Source organism: Halichoeres trimaculatus, unplaced genomic scaffold (assembly GCF_033239565.1).
Source record: "Halichoeres trimaculatus isolate MK-OKI-2021-1 unplaced genomic scaffold, fHalTri1.1 fHalTri1_scaffold_5, whole genome shotgun sequence".
NCBI classification, from domain to species: Eukaryota; Metazoa; Chordata; class Actinopteri; order Labriformes; family Labridae; genus Halichoeres; species Halichoeres trimaculatus.
The window spans coordinates 10,640,454-10,667,291 of record NW_027437183.1 but is presented as its reverse complement, the minus strand read 5'-3'; the positions used below and the strand labels follow the sequence as shown (position 1 = coordinate 10,667,291).

The window sequence follows — 26,838 nt, the reverse complement described above, 5'->3', positions numbered from 1 at the left end:
ATGCAATCTATCCATTTGATTATAATTATATATATGATATATTATCATGATGACTTTGTTTGCTTTTGATATTCAATACAATACATCAGTTTTAATTTTAGTTTTGTAACTAACTGTAGACTCCTCTCAGGAGCTTTAAGTGAACAACTTCAAGTATCTTTATGAATCTTTTTACTTCTTTCTGCATATTTTGTCCATGGTAAAACAACAAATAGTTTTTTTTTGTTTTGCACGTATCTGTCAATACACCTCTGTGATTTGAACAAAAATATCAGGAATTAAAATCAGAGTGATTGTTATAAAATTGTTTAATGTAGGTTCCTTCCTCCCATAAAAATGAATAAAATGTTCATGACACACTTGATCTGTCCACAAATTTCAGTCCTCAATTTAAACCTTTGTGTACACATCCTCTAACGGACTTGTTATCCACCTGCCTCTTGTTCTGTACCTGATCTGGTCATTAATATTCTGCTGGTCTTAAGGTAGCTATCAGACACAGCAGCCTTTAATTTGAGCTCCATCTCTATCCTGTGCTAGAACAGCCAAAAACACAGCTTTCACTTTATCCTTTTGTTTACTGAAGAGCTCTGGATTTACCACTAAGCCTACTAAAGTACCCCTCACATATCTGTGTCTTAACCCACTACTGAACTCTTTAACCTTTCTCTGAATCCTGTATAAGCCTTACAGACACTGCTCAGGTTGCAAGGTTCAGCGTAATGAAATGACTGTTTCAAAACATTTTTTCTGCTTTCCTCCCCTTTCCTCTTACAGTTAAACAAAGAATGAAAGACTTTGTCAGATGAAGTAATTGAAGAAAGTTTCTTAAAGCTAAGGTAAACATTAAAACATCATTAGAATTTGGGCAAAAATTATGATTGTTCATCATTGCCACTACTACTCAGGGCTTGAAGTTGAAAAAAGTGCGGGCACTCCTTGCATTTGCTTTGTGGTGTGTGTATCATTGTATCATGCATAGATTATAGAGCTGGGGCGGTATGCTACTCTCACAATTTGATTCTATTACGAGTTTTGGGAGGCAGACTCGATTTAAACTCAATTCTTGGATATTTATTATTTTTGCAACTTTAAGTTTGCTTTTCAACACCAGACCAAGTGACAAAGTTAAATGATGATGATAATGTTTACAGACTATCTCAGGAGCCATATTTTCCCATAAAATGCACATCATGTGAGTCAGAGAGAAACATTTCACCCCCTGCTGGAGAAAAGTGGTAACTTTTTTCCAACCCAGTTTATAAACAGACTAAAACAAAGAATTTGAATTCGAAAAAAGAAAACAAAATTACAAAGAATCCTGATTTTGACATTGTCAAACAAAAAAATCCCAATCCATTTTTCAATTTTTTTCCCCACCCCCAATAGATCACATTATATGTATGATAAAAACATAACTAGCAAATACTATAAACTCTCTGTGCAGCACATCAGATTCATGCTTTGTTTTGAAAAACTGTTAAAATGCATTGTCTCTATTGAATAAATAAATTAAAAATAAAAAAATGTTTTTTATGCAAATAATAATAATAATAATAATAATAATACAAAAGGGATGAACACATGTTTACTCCACTTCCATCAGACACAGATCTGAGGGGACAGGGAAGAGAAATAAAGGCAGAAAGAGTTTGTTGTTGAAATATGTTGATATGTTGAGAGGAAATTAAAAAACAAGCTCAAGTAATTTAGTATCACTTTTTGTACTTTAGAGCACTAAATACTTTAGAAAAGTTGACACATACCTGTGTCACCACCAAGGCTTGTACAGACTTGTGAGTTCACTTTCATTGGCTGATTTCCCAGTGAAAAACAGACAAGTGTGTAACTCCCATGAAAAGGACACGAGTACCACACAGTCTGCCATTTGTAAGGTATTTTAGTGCTATTATGAATTGCCGAGTGAAACTGTTATACGAAGAGGACAAGAAGCATTAAAACGCTATTCCACAAACCAATGGGTGACATGTTGGCTTCTCATTTAAAGCATGTGATCAAATCATTAATGTCCACAAAGGGCTCCTGAAACCACAATAACTCTTCTTTTTAACCATTAAAGTAAAGTATTAAAAACATTTCAGCCAAAAAAAGCTTCAATTTGATTCTGAGTGTGTGGCCGGCTTAGTCCACATCCATATTAAGTAAGCTAGGAAACAACGGCTTTGAGTGTCTTAGCCTGGCATTTTAGTGCAAGCTGACGGGTCACCACTAGTCTCCGTCTAACCTCCTCTGGTGAACGTGCTGTGCTCACACAGAGCTCAGCGCTGCACTGCTCGAGTGGATTAAGTGATGTAAGTGAGGACTGTGGAGGAGGACGCTCCACCATTACAGTGAATGATACTCCTGTTACAGCTCTCCAACCAGCACTTCAAACAGCCCAAAGTGGGAGAGAAGGAGGAAAGGTGGGGATGCAATGTGGGAACGAGCCACCCTACTTCAACATTTTATATTAAGGGCACTTGTGAATTGCAAATTGCCCACTTTCCTGACAGACACAGAAGATGGATTAAACAAACAGGCCACAGAATGGAGAGACTACATTAGCATGCATGCTCTCATCACATAGCTGGTAGAAATGGCTCATAAAGCCAAAAAGAAAGAATGAATTCACTTTAAAATGAGACCAAACACTTTGATGTTGAACGTTTGTTTGTAACTACTGCAGCCACATGTGTTGTCCAGCATGACCGTGTGAGTAACCTCACAGTCTGTTGGCATAATGTTTGCAAAGTGCCACTTTACAGAACCATTACAATACTTGGCTAACTTCAGAGCACTGTCACAATCGCTCTCCATTAATTCACTTTTGAAGCACTGACATGCAAGCTTCTGAGCCTCCTGAAGAGGATTACAGATACAACAGAGGGAATATTTACTGCAGTTCAAAACCAAGAATGTAAAGAAGCTCTTCTTTTGATCTCAGGTCAACACTGAAGCATTGGACAAGAGTACACAGCCACACTAGCAGCTAGAGAGGCTAAACTGTGATAACTTGTTGAGTTAAACGCTAGTGTCAAAATGTTTGCATGGCAATGCTACTGTGCAGATGTAGTAACTATAACATCCCATCATTTTAATAACCAAATAAATTTGCCTGTAAACAATTGTATGTCTCTACTTTGAAGTAAATTAACAATGTCTGCCAGAATGTAGCTTGGTAGCTTGAAGCATACTAGTATGTTAAAGCCTGTATTTAACCTGTTGTTGAGCTAAGGCTGCTGATCTCACTTCTTTTTTAAACTATTCTGTACATTTAAATGAATAAATAAATAAGTAGTCATATTAGCAATCACTCAAACTGGATTTACAGAAAACTATTTTACGCAACAACAACAAAAAAAAAGTTTAGCCCACCAAAATTAATATAGTACATCAACTAATAACATGGTTAAATAAAAGTACAACATCCATTAATGCCTTGATAACGTAATTTTAAGTCACTGAATACATTTATGGTAAAAATGATATTAAAAGTAGATTGAGTAAAAAGTAAATTTTACCAAGGTAACTGAGCAACCTCTGCACTCAAAGTCTGCTAACTAGCAGCTGCCTGCCAGCTAAAGTTAATGTTAGCTTGAAGCTTAAGTCACCTTACGTCTTTTTACCATTTTTATCAAGAGTGCTAGGCTAATTTTAGCTAAAGAGTTAGCAAAATCCCCAAAACGTCCGTCAGACCTTAGAGATAACCTTATATTTCTTTCCAGCACAGTGACAATATGCTGTTTCAAATACTAAGTCAGCTTACCTTGGAATAGATGTGCACATCCTTGTTCGCTGTATTCACGCTAAGTTGATGTTGTGGTCTGCCGCACTACTTAATCGAAAGAAGATACTTTTGACGTTTGTGGCTTAGGAAAGGGTAAACAACTACATCCCGTCGCCTTGTCTCCCAGTGTAACTTGTTTTAGAGTTGTATTTTTTTCCCATGAACACAGTCTGAAAATTTTTAAACTTTAAATCTCACAAAAAAAAAAAAAACTTAATAAAACTGAAGGTAAAGTGGCTTTCTGCAATGCACTTCCATGGACGTCTGGGCAGAGAAAGTCCGAGTGCATGGGAACGGCTATACTCACTGTGATTGGCTTATCGCGTTTATGGGCGGGGCTAAGGTCAATTTTCTCTAATACTGGACCACAAATCTTGTGATTACACTGGGTTTTTGTTGAGTTAGTTCTGACAGCTGCACCTGACTGATTTTTGGGTGTGGAATCCAAAACTGATCTTAGTTTTTCTCTATCACGTCAAGCTTTTGAACTATAAGATCCCCATTCTGATAAAAAATCTTCAAATATTGACATACCATGAAATATGAAAGAAACAGGGATGAATGCAATGTTTATTTAACATTATTATGTTTTTACAAAGGATATGGCTCTGGAGGAGCTACAGGAGCAGGCATGATCTGGAATAAAGGAAATATACCTATGTAAATAAAACACCAAGATGAAATAGTTACAAGCTTGGGAAACTAAAAAAAAACAAACAACAACAACAACAACAAAAAACCCCAGCATAAAACAAAATAGAACTCATGACAGTATGCTCATGGTTACAAGGTTAAGAGAAAAGCCAGCACAAATCCTTCTAATTCCTACTATGCTAGCTCCCTGTTTGTAGATTTTGATAGCACTGACCTATTGGGAGCTGCACACCATGCTGTCTCAGCTGTTACTGCACAAACAAGTTGCCATGTAGCTGTAGATGAGTCCAATTGTAATCAGCTGGAAAGTCCTCCTACAGTTATCAGTGGAATTTTGCTTATCTGGAGGGTAAGCTGTGGAGGAAAAACTTGACGAGCAACAACTGAAAGAAATAAAATAAATAATCTGACTGCAGTTTTTGAATCGGCATGCCAATTTTAGTTTTAATCAGCATAAAAATCTAACTCAACAGCTTTTTTTTTTTCAAATTGTTCCCCAGTGTTATAGCTGCCTATTCAATAATCTTTGGTTTAGAGCTATTTCCCTTTTAAATCATGAATTATTTTTCCAAAAAACATTTAATCAAAAGTCATCAAAGGGATGGGCACATAAATGTCAGCAAGAATCTGCTATCCCTGAGTAAGAATTTACATAGCTTGAAAAGAGAAATGACAGCAAAGAATCTTAAAAATGATCAGCCAAATAACTAACGATTAGTGGAAGCCAAAGGGGACAAAGCATGAAAGAATCCAATGTGAAACTGTAGTAAAGCTCCTGTGAGTAAAGCTTGTGCTCCCTCGAGCAAAGTGGTGCCCCTGTCAAAATAAACAACAACTCACAGTTATATATTTTCCATAAACAGTCATTATGATTCAAATGCTACATCAAAACCAGTCATTGCCTAGTTAGTTATATTTTTCACCCAGTGACTTAATCAACAGAGCTGAGCTGCCCCACAATTTCTCTTTTCTTTCAGCACAAAACCAATACTGGCTTCCAAGAGTTTTTAACACCTGATAGAGGAGAGGTTAGTGAGCTGCAGTGTTTATTTTTTTATTTTTCCTTTTATTCTATTTCATTTTCTTTTCTTTACAGCTACAGTGTTTTGATCATGGAACCACAGCTAAACTTAAAACCAGTGGTCAATCTTTTGATGGGAAATACAAAAGCCTGGGAGCCAGCGGTGGACACACTGCTGCATGTCTGGTGTCCTTTATTGCCTCAGAAGACACATCCTGCACAAAGGGGACAATTACCTCTGGAAATGCTACTATTTTTCTTGTTCTTTGATAATGAATGTAGATGAATTGGTAGCATTTGACCAGCAGTAATGGACGGCTTTTATACTCCTTTATTACTCACAAGTATTACCTGTGAGCACAAGAACACTGCAGGACATTTAATAACTCTGCCAAGTACAAGATGTTATCTTATAACCTGGGATCAGAGAAAAACTGCTCCAGTAAAAAGAAGCCATGGATACCTACGGCTAATATGCACCAAAAGTATTTTCCACAAAGAGAACAAACAAATAAACAACTAACGAGCAAGACAATAACTCAGCGTGGCATTCTGCAGCAAAGTTTATCTCTGTGCAGAAGTTTCTTCTCATCTCGATCCACATTATTGGAACACTATAGGATAAAAGTTAATTTCCTTGAGCGCATGCCCCCCACCAAAATATAAGAAAGATAAAATGATACTTCCTGTGCTGCAGAAATATTTCTTCTTTCAAAGGAAGGATATGAAATGCATTGAAAAATGATGTGATTGTTTCTTTGGTATTTAGAGGGACAGGGTTTGTATTCAGGATGTGCTCTCATAATCAGATAACATCACAGCTAAAAGGCTAATAGGATTCCCTTTTATATCATTGTATTGCATTTAAACTCACACAAATCCATTCTTGTTATATCTGACTTACTAATTTTACCCAGCCGGTCCTATCATGTCTGTGAAAGAGAGGGAGCACGTCCATCAGCATATCTGCAGGAGTAAATCTGATGCTGATCCTCTAATAAGATGAAAGATTTGTAAGGAGCTTTATCCTCTGGAGTGATTCAAAGGGGACATTTCTCACAACAACTGATGCCGCTAATCATTTCTGGCCCTATTACAGGACGGACTGATGATTAATTCATGTCTCAGGCATCTTAACGAGGTTGTGCCCAGTAGTGGGTGAGGAAGGGATTGGAGGTAAGGTGGAAGGGGGGAGTGAGGGGGGGACTCTGAAGCTCTTTGATATCCTTCGTTCAAGGCAGTGTCACACATTAATGACTTCTTTGAGCTGAGAAACGAGCATCATTATGTCCTTTCAAAAAAGGCAGGAGGGGAGATTTCAGGCAGGGGAAATTGGTCACTGTGTGTGTGTGTGTGTGTGTGTGTGTGTGTGTGTGTGTGTGTGTGTGTGTGTGTGTGTGTGTGTGTGTGTGTGTGTGTGTGTGTGTGTGGTGTAACTGAATGACACTTGAGAAATACCCTTCATTGTAACTAGCAGCTCCGGTATGTCCTGTCAGCCAGCAGGTTTTGTTTTAACAGGTGTGACAAACTGAAACAAGTCATGACAGAAAAAAAATATGTGAAAGATTTTTTTTTTGCGTTTTATTTTACAACCTGATAAAACTGGAAGATATGATACATAGTACAACATTAAATATCAAAAACTATTGTACAGATTTCCTGATTGTCACTTTAAGAACAGCTGGGTCCTACATTTTTCACAATGAATGCTGGCGGCATCTTATTACAGTGCACCTGCCTCCACCTCCTAAATAAGAGGCCCAACCAATGACTGTACATCAAAAACAACACTGCCCCTCCATCTCCTTCCATGTTATAGCTTAAATTAATGCCTCCACTGACTTTGCTCGTGTGGAGCATGGACTATATAGAGCTGAGGCATAAGAGACCTGGCTGTTAGACCTGACACAACTCCCCTTTCCACTGACTAAAACATACTTTCACTAATAAGGTGTCACCGATCCCTCAGGCAGTCCACAACTGAACAAATTCTTGCATTGGCTTGAAGCAGACACTTAAAGTTATGACTCCAGTGATCATGTCTGCTCTGTTATTCCTACTCAACCCCAGTAAAAAACGCTGCTGGAGCCCACATTCATCAACAGGACTGTCCTCTTTTTAAAATTAAATAAATAAATCAAACTAAGCTTCCTGGGACAAAGTGCACTTGAATATAAACCACTGGGTTGAGAACAAACTATAACGAAAAAAAAACAAAACAAAAACATTACTCCGGGTGAATTTTCTGTATTCTCAATTGTGTCATGTTCTATCTGTGTTATCTTTGTGTGTTGAGGGAACTCTTAACATTCCTGCTTTCCTTCAGAAAGAAGTTGTTCTGTCCATGTTTTAAAGTTGTTTAACGCAACCATCTTTAAGGTGTGTTACTGCCACCTACTGCAAGCACACTACATCTCCACTGTCTTTCAAAATAAAAGTAAAACAAGGACTCAGAACCACTGGTTTTCAAGCACACATACGTAACCCACTGAAAATGGCTTTGCAACTAACTTTTTGGTCGTAACCCAAACTGAGAAGGTTTTATTACATCTTTCTTACCTTGTAAAAGCTTTTGAGACACAAGGATGATAATCTATTCCACAGTAAGGAAGAATGACTTAAATTCACTCTATGTGTAGAGTGACTAAAGTGCCTGTTTGCTTTAAACAAATCTTAAAGCTAAAGAAGTATTCCAGTTTTTATACATAAAAGTTTGATTTTAAAAGTGTAAATATTAATGCCACATAAATTAATGCACAAGTTTTAAATTTTAGATTGAATAAAAATCATAATAGCATGTAATTCAGCAGAAAATCACATTGAGCCTTGGTGCTATCCTTGACATGACCACCAAAGACAATAAATAAAGAACACTAGTTGCACGCTAGATAAAAGTCACATTATCACGTTATATGCAAAGCACTCAATGGGTAGTTAAAGTATGCACTGTTGAAAGTGGCTGCTTGATACTCCTTTATTTTGGGAGGTTTTAATAAATTCCTTTTCTGACCCTTTGATTTTTCACAAATTTCAGGATTATTGCTTTTCTCTCTCTGTCTTTGTCATCGCCCCATGTGTGCTTTCCAACCACTTTCCTGCACTCTCCTCCCAGTCATCAAATACTTTATTTATTTATTTACTTTTAAGAGGCTTTTGATACCTCTACCTCTATCTATTCTATCACTTCACACCAGAAGCGGTGAGAAGGGGTCAGGGGTCAAAGCAGAGTAGAGAGAGCTGTATGAGTGAGAGGGGTGGAAGTTCGTGCAGAGAGTGGAGGATGGTATATTTCCTAAGAAAACAGGAGCAGTCATTTGAGTGCAGGTCATGGACGTTTCTATGCATGCTGATAGAATAGGTGGAAGCGTTGGAGGAGAAAGGCCTCTTAAAACTAAATGAACTAAAAGCTCTTGGTGTGAATGCTCTTCAGCACATACTCTGCTAAATGTACTCCAGCTCCAATAAAGCACTCGGGTCAGAAGGGAGATGTACTAAAGCTTTTAGGCTAACTCTGATTCCCACTTAAAACCTACTTTAGTTCCCATTTCTACACGAGACAAAGGCTCTTCATCTCCAACAGTTTCAGTGTAAAAAGAGACATTTTCTTCTGCCTATTTTAAGGCACTTGTGACTGAAAGGACAGGTGAGTTCAGTGTGAAACATTCAACTCTGAGAATTTTACACAAGTTTTATACTGAAGCTCCAAACCTTTGTATATGATGAACAAAAAAAGAAAACATTTCTGCCCTTAAGTTAAATTAAGGTAGAGTCAGATACTTTTTAAATTATGATCTAATTTTGTCAAATAATGTTTTTTGTAAGCAAAAGTAAAATTATAAACTCTAACTTGAATACAAATGACCCTCTGCATACTCCAAAATACAGCAGTAAAGCCAGAGTGGTTATTGCTTGATACGTCCACAGGATGGCAATATGGGTCTGAATTTTCTTTTGTTTCCTTTTTCTTGTTTGAATCCTTGGTTTCAAGCCAAACATAAACTGTGACCAAAAATTTGAATAATGTGCTTGAAAAGATCATTTTTCTTTATTCAGAAGCTCTCACTCATTTTATTCTATACAAAATTCCATAGTTAGGCCACAAAAAAATCATAGATGATTTTTAATTTATTTATTTTAGTCAGAGAAGGGGAAACACGTGTTTGATTCTTGGTGTTTACTTTTGGGAAAAGCATTTTTTTTTCTCTTTGGGACTTTATATCACACATTATTGCCTTCATTTGCACAATTCAGTAGGTGGCTGGGATTAGTTGTATAATATGAATAAAAAAATAACAAAAAACAACAACAACAACAAAAAGTATTCTCTGTTTTTAATAGAGATAGGTATACCAAGGGTTTATTGTCTAAACACTGTATTAAATTTTACTACATACATGCACAGTATATTTAATACATACATACATACATACAATTAAAAAATTAAAGATTAGAGTTCAGTTTTTCATACACCACCCCCTCCCCGGTGTATGCATACTTAGAAATATGATAGACAATCTGCAGCTAAAGACAATCCAACACATTGTTTCTCTCGCTTTTATATCAGTTGGAAGGAAAAAAAATCATGAACAGGAAAAGTTTCAAATCCGACTGCTACACCACATAATTTGGCTTGCAGAATTTTTTTAAACTTAATTTTGATGAAAAGTACATTTTAACTCACTACAACTTAAACAAATAGGTAATGTTTGGGTTTTTTTTTGTCTGACTAATACAAATAAGACTTGTTTTTCTTCCCCACTAGTATTCATTTAAAGTACTTTGCTAATTTGTGTTATTGGGAGTTATGTAAACTTCTATTAACTGGAGCAAACTGTAAAACAGAAACTTGTATCTCCCCTATCAAGACAGCAGGTGGCAGTGTGAAGCTGAACTTACCACAGAAGAAGATCACTGCTAGAGTAGCTAGTAAGTTAGCAAACTGTTCGTTTAGCTCGGCGTGAGCATCAAAATGCTTCTCCAGAAAGCCAGACCGTGGTTGCTCCGATGCAGGAGTCTACCTTTAGCTGCTTCAAGGTCTTACCACGCCGATAAAGTGGCTCGACTCGGCTCTCAGCCGGATAAACAGTCCTCTGAATATCAGGTATGCTAGCATTTTGCTCATTACAGCTAGCCAAACATCACCCTCACAGCTTCTCTCGCTGCTAATGTCAACGGTTACTGACAGCCAACAATGTGAGGTGACTCACCTGACATGCAAGAGTAACATTACGGATATGTCGGCTAATGTTCACAAGCAGGCAGGCAATTGATCATTTGGTGATTGTAACGACTTTACTGGCTGCAGGAGGTCAACCTTGAGCTTTTTCTGTGGTTAGCATCAGCCAAGGTCTGAGCATCATCCTGTTAGCCTGACAGCTGGATACACACCTTCCTTCTTGCTGACTGGAGCTCGCTACAAGAGCAGCTACACAGAGCTTTTACACAGCACTGGTAGAGGGAATAATTTTTTAATTGTTTTATAATCAAGTCCTTTTTTATGGAGTTGATATGCAGTTTCCGAGTAATGCAATGCCTCAACTTTTGATCAAATGTGTGCCTTTCAACTATTGGGTTCATTATTTTATTGGTGAAAGATAGCATAACAGGTGGTCTCGAGTTGATTTCAAGTGCAGCCATAGCGGGGATGTAACATTTACAGCTTATGTGGCGTTTAAGGTGGAAAGCTTTGCACAGCATGTGCGAAAAAAGGAACAAAACAACCCTTTTCTTAGTTACTGCCTCTGAAAATGACTTGTTTGTTGTCCGCATCACTTCTCAACGGTGAATTTGGAGAACATATGCATATTATTTCTATGTAAGCAGGAATTACAATCTATGATTTTTTGATCCACTCTCTCAGAAAAGGTACACTGTGTTCAAAATCAGAGTACAACAAAATGCAACAACAAAAAATGTCACTGGATGGCACTAAAGACCCGTTCTCTTCGTTGTTTCTCTTCAACCATTTTCTTGAGACAATTGTGTGAAACACACCAAAATAATCCCTTTTTTATGTCCACATCAAGTAATTATTACTGCAGCAATATTCTACCTTTTTATTTCCTCTTTATTAATGCAGGCCTATGAGAGCAGGAAGGATAAACCTTGTCCAGATTTGTTCTGAGTGACAAGAAAACAGTCTCTCAGTCCTTGTTTGCTCTGACATTGATAAGAAATTATTGCAAGTCAAGGGCACTGATGTATTTGTGTGCTTCATAAATCTTCTTAATGAGTAAGTGGCCACATCATTTAGTACATGAAGAAACTTGATGTTGGGCTGGGTTAATGTAAGGGCTGAGTGGTGTTTTTATTATGCAACCTGCAATTAAAGTTTACTGGACCTGCTGTTAAAGAAATGTCCCTCTTTTTTTTCTTAACATGCTTTTTTACACTTCTCTGCTCTTTAAAAAAAACTTAAGTACTTCAGCACTCTTTATGACTTTAACACTTTCCTGCCAGCTGTTTGTTTGAAGCTACAGCAGCCAACCTTAACTTGATCATCATTTTCTTGATGGTGTGATAAAGCTGCCCCAAGTGGAATATCATACACAATGGCAAACCATTAACATCTCCATGTCCTCGTCTTGTTTTTCAGGAGAATTATGATCGCATGAAAGCGCTGGTTGATGAGCTGAAAACTCGGACAGAGAAAATCAGATTTGGTAGGTGTGAGCACAGAACAGATCTCACAGGACTATAGTGTTATTTTCTGTTTTTGAGGAGTTGATACAATATAGTAGAGATTTTCAGTTTGAGAAAAAATTTATGCCTTTGATTCTTTCTACTCAGGTGAAAACAAATCGATATGCTGCCTGTTTATTTCTTAACATTCTTTATGTTTTGATGAATCTAGGAGGAGGTGAAAAAGCAAGAAAACTTCACACTTCACGAGGGAAACTCCTGCCCAGAGAGCGAATAGACAGACTACTTGATCCAGGGTACTCCCAACTTCTTCTTTTTGTCTTTTTACAGATCATTCCTTCATCAATGGCTGATACTCTCATATCAGGCAGACTAGATTCAAAAGCTTCATCCACCATGTCTTGGTGTCATTACATAGGGCACAGCTTGGGTAGATATGCTGTAAATTATTCACTCTACACTGAGAACAGTGCAAGGAGGACATCATTGCTGTCATCTCCAGATCAGCTAAACTGAAGCACAGCACATTACTGTTTTGTTTATGCCGTGGGGCTTTTCTCTACATTTGAAAGATAACCTTGTGGTATGATTCTTCTTATTTCGTTGTCTCACAGGACCCCTTTTCTGGAATTCTCCCAGTTTGCTGCATATGAATTGTATGGGAAAGAGGAAGTTCCTGCAGGTGGTATACTTACTGGGATTGGTCGAGTTTCAGGGTAAGCCTTGTGAAAACCTTCTTATCTCTTCAGCACTGTGTTTAATCGTGTGTACTCAAAAAAATTAATTAATTTTGAAATTAAATATAACAGTTTTTCTGTGTACAAAAATGTGAATTCTACTCTGTGTTGCATGTTGCTCATTAAATTAAATGAGTCAGGGTTTGGACAGTTGGTTGGATGAAGCATGATATTTTAAGATAACACCTTTGAATCAGTTAATTATTCCTTACATTTTAATGACTGGATGGTGACCCAATTGATCTAAATACCTAGATGATGAAAAGAGTCATAATTTGCAATCCAACTTAGTTTGAATCCTTAATGGATGCCTTTCTTGATACCAGATAAAGATCCTGAACTGGCTGCAACAAAATGGAACAATGATAATAAAATTGTGTTTTAACTTTATCTTCAGTTTCAGTTAGGGTTTTTATCAGTGTTATTTGAATGTGATTGCTTTAAGCGCTTCAAATCTTAACAGATTGTGTTTTTTCTCATGTAGAGTGGAGTGTGTGATTGTTGCAAATGATGCTACTGTCAAAGGAGGGACGTACTATCCAGTTACAGTCAAGAAACATCTTCGTGCACAAGAGATAGCCCAACAGAACCACCTGCCTTGCATTTATTTGGGTGAGTTCTATTCTTGTAGCAGAGCAAAAAGGGGGATTTAGCCTTCGGATATAAACACCTAAATGAGAAAGTCATGCAGGACAAAAGGAGAGCAGTAAGATATCAGCTGCCATATATTATGCGCAGACTAAATTTTCACAGTGTTTTATTAAATCCAGGCAGTTTGTTTACAAGGTCTGCAGTTATTTCAAAGTCAGAGGGCCCTTGGGGAAACATATTTTTAAGTGTCAGTGCAGACTTGAGGCTTTTTGCACCTCAGTTAATGGAGTAAGAAAATAAAAGTTTTCTGTACCAAGGCCACATTTTAATAACAATCTCTTTTTTTGAAATATTCTTGTTGCTTTTAGTGGATTCTGGAGGAGCCAATCTACCCAGACAGGCTGACGTCTTTCCTGACAGAGATCACTTTGGACGTATTTTCTTCAACCAGGCCAGGCTCTCTTCAGAAGGAATAGCACAGGTGATGCTTATGTTTGGTTGTCAGCGTAGTACTTCACATGATGATCATATTTCACACTGATTGTCTTTGTCTCACAGCAGCCTATCAGTGTTTTTCTGGAGGGTTTATTTGATGTATTTCCATGACTCAGAGTTGATTTATGAATCAGTTCTTAAAAGCTGAGAGGGTTGTCTGAGAAATGACACCAGAGAGAGCAGAAGTAGTAAATTTAAATGAACTGCACTGCTGTGGGTTATTCATCTTTTCATTGTCTGCCAGCAAAATAAACCCCATCTTGCTATCGACTGCTGAAGGAGAGACCTCCTTGTGTTTTGAAAACAAGTCAGTGCATATGAGAGCTGATAAATGTGATGGGTAGTAGAAGAAGTCGGGTCGTGCTCTCTTGTCTCTCCAGTGGACCCAGGAGTGATAAACACGGCTGAATATATTCTCCCAGCTTCATCAGACTGAAAGCCCTTTAATTTATGCTAATATTGTCTCTGCTGATTATTTAGATGATTCATTATTCAAGGCTTTTCATTCTGTGGCACATTTTCTTTCCCCTCTAGCCATATTTAATTTTGCCCCTGGACTTACCTCTGGGTGGCTGTATTTCAAATTAAAGTCCAAGTTGAGTACGGTCATTATGTTGTTGCTAATTGCATTGACAATCCAGATCTTTATTCATAAGGGTTTTTAAGGACAAATGCAAGGTAAAGTTTGAAAAAGGAACCCTTAATCTGAATTTCTATTGGATGAAAAACTTTCCAGAAAGTTGAGCAAAGCTAAAAAGGTTTTTGTAATATTTCTTTCTGCACCCACGCCATTATCGAAACCTGCTTTCTATTGTAAATCAAGGTTTCTACGTCTTTCTAGTCTTGAACTTCCATTCAAAGCTGACCTTTTTAAAACCCTTTCAGATTGCTGTTGTGATGGGCTCCTGCACAGCTGGAGGTGCTTATGTCCCGGCCATGGCAGATGAGAGCATCATTGTCCGGAAACAAGGGACCATTTTCCTTGGAGGGCCTCCGCTGGTTGGTTTAGTAGTTGTTATAGTGTTGTAAGAGCGTTACATGAAATGTTTGAGAGGTAAATTTTCTCTGTAACAGGGATAACGCTTCAAATAACACCTAAAACTGTTAGCAAAATCCCAGAGTAAAAAGGAAGAAATAAGAAATAACTGTTATACTTTCTGAGAGGAGTGCAACAATTAGTCTGTGGTGTTGACAAAAATGGATGACAAGATTAGTTGGTTCATTAGTTAGTTCATTAAACATGTTTTCCATGCATTAACATCACCATGAATCTTGAGAGGATTTGAAGAGAAAGTATGTTAGATGTCACTCATTTCAACACCAACTGTGACATTTTTCCTAGAACACTTCATCTTTTCTCCCCTTCAAATCTCCTTTTCTCCCTCGCCTCCTGTCCCTAAACAGTGGCGCAAACTCAGACTATGTTACTGTAGTAACCGTGTTGGAATAAAAATACAAGGTCATCAATCTCACTTCTACTTTATGCTGTTTAGAATTCAAACGGCAGGTTTTGAGCTTGAAAGAGTGATGTCTTGAGGTTTCATCTTGTATTTGCAGGTCAAAGCTGCCACAGGTGAAACAGTTTCTGCAGAAGACCTTGGTGGTGCAGATCTTCACTGCAAGTATGAAATAAACAAACTTTTATATTTCATTGTATGCTTAGGTTTCTGACAATATTTAAACTCAAAGTCATGGAAAAACATGCGTTTTATATGCATAACCAAAGCATTATTCACAAACCCAATGCAGAAGCTTAATATCATATTATATATGTAATGTGAGATGTTGCGTTATGAGATTAGGTTGTTCTTACACTTTAGTTGAGTGGTGTCACAAAAAGGCAGCACTTTGGAATTGATTTCCTTTATTCAGAGGATAATTATCAGCTCTAATGAAAAGAAATTTTTCAAATGTGTTGAACCTGCAAATACCTGAGTAGAATCAAAACATTTATTGAAATTCAAACATTAATTGCTTAGTGAAGTCTGTGTGCAAAAAAAAATCTGGTAGGTTAAAATAGAGTTCTCATTCTTTGCGCTGGTTTAAATAAAGTGTAAAACTTGAGGGTAAAAAAAGAAACAAGTTTTATTTCATTAACATCAATATAATGTTTGTGTATCTGTTTTTACTTTTATCTCAGTTATTTTTTTTACTTACCCGCATTTTATGTTTTTTCTCGGCAGAAAATCTGGAGTGACAGACCACTATGCTTTGGATGATAACCACGCTCTGCATTTAGCAAGAAAAGCAGTGAGAAGCTTGAACTACAAGAAAAATATTGAGGTCAGTTTGACGACACCTACCATAAAGAGTCACCTTTAATTCTCTGAGTGGAGGGAACCTGTCAGTGCTTTCTGTTGACGTACAGTTTATTTTATATTCAAGGTCACCACAGAACCAACTGAGGCCCCGCTGTACCCTGCAGATGAGCTGTACGGCATCGTTGGAGACAATCTGAAACGCAACTTTGACGTCAGAGAGGTATCAGTCCAGTTTCCAGTTCTCTGTGAAGTTATGCACTTAGGAAAAAATGCTGTTATTGTTCTAAATGTTATTTGAATCATAAAACCACACATTAAATGTATGTGTGTGTGGTTGTTTTCAAACTACCTGACCAGTTTTAAGTTCCTCTTGATTATAACAGTTTTATATTTCAGGTTTGTCTAGCAGGCTATTGCCATAGATCAAGTTTCTTTATTCTAACATCATCGCACCTAAATAAGGTTACTAACCACCACAACCTCACCACCTCTAGTTCATATTTGAGATGCACAACTGACACAAACAAACCTCTATAAATGATGTTTACCTGTCAGGTCTCTGTCTTTAGAGCTGAGTCAATCGACAGGTGGTATCTGCCACTCTGTTTTGTTTTCTGGCTGTCTTCACCAGGTGTTTTTTTTTATTTTGTTTTCAGCTTTGGATTCCTGGTGTAGACCTAGGAGTAAGAGTAACTGTTTGCTGTCAAAGCATCAGAATAGTGTTGCTGGCTTTCCATGTAGGGTGCAAGGTCAACTGTCTGCTCCCTCTTTACTCACAGAGACTGAGCTACTAAAGTAACAGAAGTAAAGAGAGTAAGGCGGTAATGAATGATCATGTATTTGGAATGATTTCACCTCTTTCTTTTTGTGAATATGTATTAAGTTGTTTGGACTGTAAAATTTAAAAGAAGGAAACACTCCACACACCCTCCCAAAGCACAAAGTGACAACTGTTATTTTGTCCAACATAAGAACTCCTCATTTGATGTTAGAAATTAAAGAAAAACAACAAATCTTTATATTAGAAGCTGGAAAATATTTGACAGAGTTGCTGAAAAAAAATCCTTACTAGAATAAACTAATTATTAATACTCTAAACTGAAAATAGTTTTCTTTCAAATAAAAGACCAAAAGCAATACTGGATTGATCCTTCCAACAGCCTTTCAGTGCTGTCAAAGCCTTATGCTAAAGCACCCTGTTATAAATCTCCACTGATGTCTTAAAGCTGTAAAAGCCCTTCACTGAGTTGCTGATTGATGTGATTTTCTATTACCATGGATGTTGTGGTTGAGTTTCTACTCTCCTGTAGCCACACATGCTCACATGCTCACATATGCTCATCAATAATAAGTGCAAGTCTATTAACAGTTTGTCTTTTAATACTGGTTAAGTAGAAACTGTAGTGCCTGGTTATTTGAGGAGATCACAATCTCACTGCTTCAATCAAAGAATTAATGATCATTAGAAAAAAATTACCTCCAGCCTTATCCAGTAAGAACAAAATAAAGAAATTAAAATTTGTATGATTGCAGGTCATCGCCAGAATTGTTGATGGCAGTAAATTTGATGAGTTTAAAGCTTTCTATGGAGACACCCTCGTAACAGGTATGTCATAAAACACATTTGTCCATTTCTGTTTGTGTTTGTATTTGTGGTTCATTTGTTAGGGACAGAGATAAAAATGTGTAATAAAATAAAATAAGCATCAGGTGAAAATATTGTACTGTTTATCACAAATGCTACCCTGCAGCACCTGTCCAAAGACGGGCCTTTGGGAGAAAAAAAGAAGAACACAGAAAGCTAAATAGAGGAAAACTGTCAAACTGACTAAAGTAAATACATGAAAGTAGAGGTGGGCGATACTGGGAATTTTGATATTGATCCGGTACTAAGTAAATACAGGGCCAGTTGTCGATACTGATACTGATACTGATACTTTTCAATACTTATACTGGATGTATCATCAAACTGCTGAACTTAAGGTGTTTTGTGATTTTTTCTTTTGGTATGTTGTTAAAACCTTGGACAGAATTTGGGCAAAGTTAAAGGTGATTACAAAAATACTTTAGGGTCATGATAAACATTTATGTTCAGAAACAATAGAACAGTAACAAAACACATTTCCCTAAAACATTGTTTTGTGTGGAATTCTTTTCTTAAGAAAAAAAAGTATCACTTTACGGTAAAATTAAAACAAAATCTTTTTTTGAGGTACAGAGTTGAAGACTGCAATACGGAAAATAAATCAAAGTTCTCCCATGATGACTATTTTTTTAATAATTAAACATAAAAAATTACCACACCAAAAAAAAGTGTTTTAAAATAAAAATCAAACAAATTTCTATTTTCAGGTGAAACTGCTTATTGAAACAATTAAAGAATTAAGACTTTTTTTTTTTTCATCTAGTGCACTTCTGTTTTTTCTTAAATAAAGGGAAAAATTATCACTTGAGAAGAAAATAAAAAGAGCAGACACAGTCAGGTTGCCACATTAATAAAACCGCTGCAGACAGTGCATGCAGGTGAAAAGAATAAACAAGGAACCATCTTTTTACACTGGTATCATTCAATATCAATACCAACGTTGGTATCGATATTATTGATATTTGGATCAATCTGCCCACCCCTACATGAAAGTAAACATGAATAGAAGTTTGTTACTGTTTGAACCATGATTTTGCAGCTCTCTTGAAAGGGTTTACATTTGCAGTAATTTTAAGTGATCAGACAGTAGTGAGTTTTAGGACTTTGCTTGTGCCACACAAAAAGTGGTTTGAGCAAAAGATGTTTTAGACTGAAACTTTTCAACACTCTCTTGAAGCTGCAGCAATGGATCGCCTGCAGCTCTAAGGTTCTTTATGAATTCGCAGAGAGGCTGAGGGTCAAGTCTTTTTAGACACTGACACAACACACTTTCCTCCTGTACAATGAATCTACTAACCATACACTTTCAATGTCTACCCGTCCAGGATTCTCCAGAATATTCGGTTACCCTGTTGGAATCATTGGCAACAATGGAGTCTTGTTTTCAGAGTCTGCCAAGAAGGTAAACACCCCATGTGCACAAAGATATGTGATAATATTGGAGCACTTATGAACATTTTTGTTATGTTACGCTGACAGGTGTACAGGTAGTGAGTTATCAGATGATAATGTTGTGTCCTTCACACCTTGGTCCAGCAGGTGGCAGCATTCACTTCTCATAGTGTTGGGTTTTGGCATGTTCATGTGTCAATTAAAGGAAAACTCTTTAATTTTCAAAGTCATTATTCACACTGGAAAGCATTTTATGTCTATATCCGTACAAAAAGTATGATACAAACCATTTAGCTCTAGGAGTTTGATTCTTAAACTTGAGAGTCTTGAAGTTCCCTGTAATCTAGTGAAAGTGAGTAAGTGTACCATCAAGAATATTAAAATTATAATGGTATGATGGATGTTGACAAAATCCACGTTGTGCATCCCCAGACTGTTCTTCAAAGACTAAATATGGATCTCCAAAGTCTCTTCACAGTTTATCCACAGTTTTATAAGCTAACCTAAAAATGCCCTCCGGCTGCATAAAACATTCAGACTCTCTGCACAGCTTCAATCCTGTCATCTCATAAGCAGCCAGGCAACAGCTGTGTGAAGTGTAAAAAGCTAAGCATCCCAGTCATGTAAAATTTTTAAAGCAGTAAGCATTGTGCTGGCAATGTGTCTCTCTAAATGTCAAGGACTAAAGCGCTACACTGAAGCAGTTCACAAATGATTCTCCTCTTGAGATTTGCAGCCTACAACAGCAGCAACCAATATTTCTCTCTTGAGGGAGCTTTAGTCTTCGTTGATGGTTATTACTGACCTTCCGTATTCAAGGTGCTCTCATACAATCAGCTCTCAAATTGCACTTGTCAGGGCCAGCTCATGAGCGCTCTGATGAATGGCATCGTCATAAGGTAGCATTTAGAAACCACGGGTGAGAGACAATCTTGGTTTTCATTCGATGTAATTCACTTAATTTGCGAAGCGATCTGCTGTGAACAGGGTTGAACTTTACGCAGGCTCAGAAAAGATGAATTTTTGATTATAGGCTAATACATTTTTCAAACACATTTTAAATTAGATTACAAGCTTGACCTGATAAGGCTTCTTTGATTATTTTTTTTCTGTGAGATCTCAATGTTACAGCATGAGCATTTGGTATCGGAGCAGTGAAATCAGTGAGATGGGGCTTGATGCTGCGATTCAGACAGACTAAGATGTGGAACAGACATGCTCAGAGAACATATCAAAGAAAAATCAATACAGCTCCTGCATTTTGAGAAGTGTTATTCAGACACGCCATCACCACTTGAGGATTGGGCCTGGGCTTCTATTATGCCAGCTGTTAAACTGTAAAAAGCCTTCCTTAGGTATTTGTGTTAGTCAAAGGGAAAGCTAACAGAAACAAGATTGGCTTTCTCTTGTTGTTCTCCTTCATAGAAACAAGCTGATGGATTATTTCTCACCTTGCAACGTCTTCCAATAGACATCCATTGTACACAAAGTCTCCACATTCTGTTTACACTTTGCCATGCAAGGCAGGAAGCTCGACTGAGAGAAAAAAGCAGCAGACGTAACTGCCACAATAAAGAAAACACCTGAGTAATTCATCAACACAAAGTGTATGGAAATGAGATGTCTCCACACAGGACACAGCTTTTGTACTTGTTTTTCTATGCAACAGTTTTCTGGCAGCTTTCTGTTGTTGTGTATCTTTTCCTGGAGGCTGGAGGCCATTCAGCTCCTTCATATTCAAAGTCCAATCTAGCAAACACAAAAGCCAGAGTGAAGCCTGATAATCTTCCAAGTTGATAATTTTCTAAAGCGTCTGGTTTTGACTCAGAAGAAGGTGAGGCCAACAGCTTAGAGTAACACTTAATGGCTTTCAAAACCAGCCTCTCCACAAGTTTTAAACTTCATACACTGGCACAAACTGCAGACGTGACCAAGACATGTTTGTTTGTATGCAGCGCTGCAGACTCTTGTGTGGTACCCCCAACAAAAGCTCTGCCTGTGTGCTCGTTTTCTCTCTCACATATTTATACCTCGACAGGAATAGTATACTACCTGGTCCACAAATATAAATAATTCCCATCCTGTCATTGTTTTTTTATGGTAGTGATTGTACGTGTTTTCATCCTCCGGGTAGTTATTCTGCAGGAGCTGCAGAAAAACAGATTCACTGAATATTTACTTTTTCTTTTCAGGGGACACATTTCATTGAACTATGCTGCCAACGAAACATACCACTTATTTTCCTCCAAAACATAACAGGTCAGTGGGATTTTTTTTATATCAGAAGTTCAGGGACCTGTAACAGTTTGTATTTTCTTTGGTTGCTGTGTTTTTATTTTATGTCTACATTTTCACCAGAGTAGCTCAGAAGGGATAAAAAGAACATTGAAGAACAGTTTCCAAAGATTTATGAACCAAACCCAGATGTGTGTATGTGATCCACAATACGCTTTATAATACCTTATTTTAAGAACATGAAATGTATGTTTAACAGTTCTCTGGTTAACCCCTCCAAGGAGATTACATTTTTGGGAGAGTTTGTTTGTCTGTGAACAACTTAACTGAAAAAGTTATAAACAGATCTTGATGAAATTTTCAGGAAATGTCCAAAATGGGATAAGGAAGAAGTGATAAATTTTGGAGGTGATCCGGTTCACTGTCTGGATCCAGGATTTTTTAAAAGAATTCTTTATCATTGTGAGATAGGGCCATTTTCACTTGATGTATTTGACAGATGTTAAAGTGTGATCCAGATCCTGGCAGTATTCTGGATACTAAGATCCAGAATATGAAATACACACTTGGTCATCATAATTTTCAACACTGTCAGGTAACAAATTATCATACAAACCTGCAACTAACACTAAATTGTAGCAGACAGTCTGCTGAAAGGGAGTATAACATTAAAGTAGGACTAAAGTGTTGCGTGACAATCACAATATGCTTGGCGGAGGTCTGCGCTCTCTGAGTGCTTTTCCAGTTGATGTGATGAGGTAGTCCTCAGATCAGAGGGTGAGGGTGTTTAAGAAGTCGATATATTCCTAAATAAAGTGAATATCTAAGAAGACAGCTCTCTGGTACCTTGGCATTACCATAACTGAACAAAATGGGTGGATCATCCTTGTGTCTACTTTTGTTCCAGCTCAGAAGTTCCCTTTGTTGACTGCAACATCAATAATCTGTTCAGTTTTCCTCTTTAAGACTTTGTGTAATTGATTGGTGCCAATTGATGTGGGATGAAAAGCAAAGTAATAACACAGTTTACATCATAATCAGTTTATAATCTGATTCATATTTAGCTTATATGAGTGGACATGCGACACATTATCATCATCTGCTGTACATTGAATACTCTTTTACTTAAAAGCCTCTGCAGCTGACTTTGTGTTACAGGGAGAAAAACAAAGTAAAGTTTTTGTTTGCTGTCTCCTCTCTCCACTTTCATCTCAGGCTTCATGGTTGGCAGAGAGTATGAAGCAGGAGGAATCGCAAAGGACGGAGCCAAGATGGTGACTGCAGTAGCCTGCGCCAATGTTCCCAAGATAACAGTCATTATCGGCGGCTCCTACGGGGCGGGAAACTACGGCATGTGCGGCCGAGCCTACAGGTATGCAGAGGTCAATGAGCAGTCTGTGTTGACTACAAAGTTAACATCTCGAGCAGACACCTGTTACACAAATGAGAGGATAATTAACTTTGTCTGAGTTGTTTTGCATCATGTTCAGGAGGCAGAATAATAAACTTCAGGCAACCATTTAGGTGGAAGTGACCTTTTGTATGCAGCAGACATTCAGATTTGAACCTTTTCAGTGCTAAAAGCACATTTTAGAGCAACAACAACATCCATTTTAATTAGGCACACAAGCTAACTCAACACGAGCAGTTGTCAGAATGAAGGATTGAATGAATTAAACTTTTCTCATCTTTCTCACATTCAGCTCTTTCTCCTTTTTGTTTTCCATCAATTTGCATACATTTGGAAAAATAGTGGGAGCGTTCACTTGTAAAATTCAAATACAGAGAGTGTGGATGTTGCTTTTTGGGTAATTGATGCTGTTACTCACCTTTGGCTGGACTCTCTGTTTAAGTCATCCTCAGATTGTTAAACTGTGACCTCAGTGTTAGATCTTAGTTTCCGTATTGTTTTACTTATCATATCATTAGTAGTTTGCCTGTGATTCAGCAAAGCATTCTGATGCCAACATTTGCACGGCTTTGTTTTCCTCTCACAGCCCTCGGTTCCTCTACATGTGGCCAAACTCGAGGATCTCTGTGATGGGTGGTGAGCAGGCAGCCACTGTTCTGGCCACTATCACTAAGGATCAGAAGGCTCGTGAGGGAAAGGAGGTAATGATTTACATATAACATCTACTCTCAGCTTCACAGGCCCTCCTGCATTCATTTTGAGTGGATTTAACCTTTACGTAGCTGCCATAAAATGGCTAATGAACTGTTAGTAACCTAAAAATGAATCCTCACATTAACGCCCTGATGGCAGAAAGTTCAATCAGGAGTGTTTTGGTTATACAAGGAATGTAAAAAGATGCAAATACTTACCTTTTAATTTGTTTTGAGCATCATGATTCTCCTATTTTAAGTCTAACAAGCAGTTTTAGGCAACATGACCAAGCAAAAATAAAACATAAAAAGCAAAACATATGCCGGAAAATTAAATTAATCTTGACAAACTCCATAGTGTCTCATTTTTCCTGCCAATGCATCAGCTGAAATGAAAGTGACAGTAAAACAGCAGTAAGGCCATATTTATCTTCCATAATGTGATATATTTCTGAGTAAAAATAGAGGGAAGGGGTTGTTACCAGATGGTTTTAAATCAAATCTTTTTCATGATTCGATCAAATGTTCTCAGATAGAGCTAATACAATGACACAGCGGCCCTGCGCTGACTCCAAACTTTACAGATTGGACATCTTTTAAAATGCTGAATGCACACGTCCTTGTCGAGTGTAATTTTCTGTTTTTGGCACACCTTCAATAACAATTCCTGTTTCCACAAATTAATGCACAGTTCACAGCCGAGCAAGAGGCCGCCATGAAGGAGCCAATAGTGCGTCGGTTTGAAGAGGAAGGCAGTCCTTACTTCTCCAGCGCCAGGTGAGGATTTGTGTGTCTCAGGCAGGTGTGGGTTTGAATGACTAACTGATGTCTGATGTATCATCACTGTGAGACACAGTTTTTTGTGCAGTGACAGTTTGATTTGTGCAGGCTTTGTTTTCTATTCATGTGAAAAACATCATGTGATTCAGCTTTTCTAAGAAGCGAGAAACCACAAAAAAACCAAACACTCTTTGTGTGCGCTGTAAAGTGCTTTATCTTCCATTAGTTGTCTTGTTGTTGTTCAGAGACATCTCTGCTTTTATGTAGCTCTGTGGGCTGTTTTCTTGGTGTGTACGATGAACAGGAGACGCCTGCGTCATGTGGTGAAGAGTTGTAGTTTATGATTTTCAAAGAGCAAGAGTAAACATTGAGGAGAAAATCAAGACTTGTACAATAAAAGTGTAAAACATGCAAAACATGGAAAGTGATATCAGTCCTCCTCATGATTGTGTGAGTGACTCAACAGTTGGATGATTTAACAAACAGATCCCTGCATTAGTGAGCACCTCAGGAGTCATTTGTTTAACTTTGGTGTTCTAACAAGCTTTGGAGTCACGATGTGAAAGCAACATGGGAGCTTTAAATAAGTTGTTTTGCTTAATGAGTGTTAGTAACAGAGACATAAAATCATAGCTGATTTTACATTTGAGAAATAAACTCATGAGTAACTGAGGATGTGTCCAGTGTCTTAACATCAACCAACCATAAAGTTTCCTGCATAATTTGACATTAATTCTGCAAATTTGGCTTTGAATTTTAGGTTTATTGTCCAGACTGAAGAGGTGTTAACCAAAAAAATGTTACTTTCGAAACTTCGTTCAAAATAACATGGATTCATGATTGGTAAAGAAGTGATCCAGACTGAGACAGTGATGAGAAGAAGAGTCAATCTGTCAATCACACCACTGAGCCGACAGACTTTTCTTTGTTACCCAGAAGAAAATGAGCTGAGAAAAGAAAAGAGGAGAATCTCTTTTTCGGGAACACATAATCTAGATCACAAACTTTCACAGGTGCCACAAAAACGTCAGATGTTGAATTGAAATTTGCTTTTCTTTGTTTTTACACAGACTGTGGGATGACGGGATTATCGATCCTGCTGACACACGACTGGTTTTAGGTCTGAGTCTGAGTGCAGCGCTGAACGCACCGATGAAGAAGACACGGTTTGGAGTGTTCAGGATGTAACTCACACAGATGTGGGCCTCACACCTGTCTGTCAGAGTTTTAGATGTACTGTATGAAAAAATGTGTTTGTAGTTTTACTTAACAGAAGTGAGAAAGAGGAAAAACACTACAGCTGAATCACCTGGCTTTGGATCCACGTGATTGGATAGTTTGGGACATTTCCACCTTTAAACTGTGCCTTAACTGTTACTACTCCAGTGTAAATGCAAACTGTGGTGAACTGATTTTTTCAGAAATCATTTGCTGTAAATGATAAAATAAAAAAAAAGTAAAATTAAAAACGGTGGCCGTGTTTTGTTGTAGAATATTCCAACTATTTAAAATTAAAACATCACTTGACGGAGAAAATATCACTGAGAAATGTCTTCATTAGGGGGTGCTGTTTAGCTTTAAATACCTTCATGTTTAAAGGATTGTAGACACACTCTTCTATCCTAAGTTTCATGCCTTAGACGACACAGAAAAATACCAGAGGAACGTTTTTGATGAAATCTTAAGAAAATAAGTTTGATGAAGAAATAAAAGTTGAGTTTGTGCACATTTAAGTCAAATCTAGTGAAAATAGAGAGTTTATTTTGTCCTCTGAGCCAGCTGGCTGTTTGCTTTAAATGTTTACAGTGTATAGATGATATACATTGTATTGTGTTAAAGCAGGTGGGGATCAGATGTAGAGTAATTCATGGCATGCTGCAGACAGAACGTACTGTGTACCAACGCTGAGCCACAGAGGAGGAGTGTTTAACTTCACCAGCTGGCCACTCTTCTCTGTTTTGTCAGTTTATCTTTTTAACCAAACATGTTGCACACAGTTGGTTTGCTCACATCCTGGTATGGACCATCTGAGTTTTCTCTGGCGACAAGTTCCACTTCTCCCTCTGTAGGACTCTAAGAGGGCCCAGGATTAGGAGCAGCAGTGGATTTAAATGTTTGAATGTCCTCCTATGAAGCCAGCTGGTTAAAATGCTTAACTGGAGCTCTTCATGCTCCTCTCTGTGTATGACCGTGCAGCTGGTGGAGAGCAGAAATAACTCGGGTTGCAGTGTGCATATGTGTGCATGTGTGTGTGTGTGTGTGTGTGTGTGTGTGCACCACCCACATACACACATCCTCCCACCACCACCAATTTTTCAAACTGGTTGCTGGTTTCGCCTTCATCTTCTTCCTCCAAATGTGACTGTGGGAGGCATTACCAAACAGTATGAAGCAGATTCAACAGTCGAGATTTTAATGAAGTAAGCAAAACGTGACAGAGATGCTGAGATTGAATCATGAAGAAAGTTTTCAAGGTCAGGAAAGAGACACAGGGA

The 26,838-nt window shown here is 37.7% G+C and overlaps 1 protein-coding gene across 1 annotated transcript; it reads left to right on the top strand.

Annotated features, from left to right (window-relative positions):
- Positions 1 to 10,344: 10,344 nt before the first annotated feature.
- On the top strand, positions 10,345 to 25,812 carry mccc2 (methylcrotonyl-CoA carboxylase subunit 2). The gene is made up of 17 exons (XM_074671394.1): positions 10,345 to 10,563; positions 12,058 to 12,124; positions 12,316 to 12,400; positions 12,719 to 12,820; positions 13,326 to 13,453; positions 13,801 to 13,913; positions 14,813 to 14,926; positions 15,485 to 15,549; positions 16,111 to 16,210; positions 16,313 to 16,408; positions 17,722 to 17,794; positions 19,159 to 19,235; positions 21,418 to 21,484; positions 22,676 to 22,832; positions 23,458 to 23,572; positions 24,255 to 24,340; positions 25,414 to 25,812. The coding sequence occupies exons 1-17, from the start codon at positions 10,432 to 10,434 to the stop codon at positions 25,529 to 25,531; spliced, it is 1,695 nt and encodes a 564-aa protein (XP_074527495.1). The 5' UTR covers positions 10,345 to 10,431; the 3' UTR covers positions 25,532 to 25,812.
- The last annotated feature ends 1,026 nt before the right edge of the window (positions 25,813 to 26,838 follow it).

What these genes read in the sequence shown, in the direction of transcription:
- mccc2 (XM_074671394.1), top strand. Translation starts at nt 10,432, where the DNA reads ATGCTTCTCCAGAAAGCCAGACCGTGGTTGCTCCGATGCAGGAGTCTA. An exon ending in GACAGACTACTTGATCCAGG is followed by an intron (nt 12,401 to 12,718) that starts GTACTCCCAACT and finishes GTTGTCTCACAG; the next exon opens with GACCCCTTTTCTGGAATTCT. An exon ending in TGGAGACACCCTCGTAACAG is followed by an intron (nt 17,795 to 19,158) that starts GTATGTCATAAA and finishes CTACCCGTCCAG; the next exon opens with GATTCTCCAGAATATTCGGT.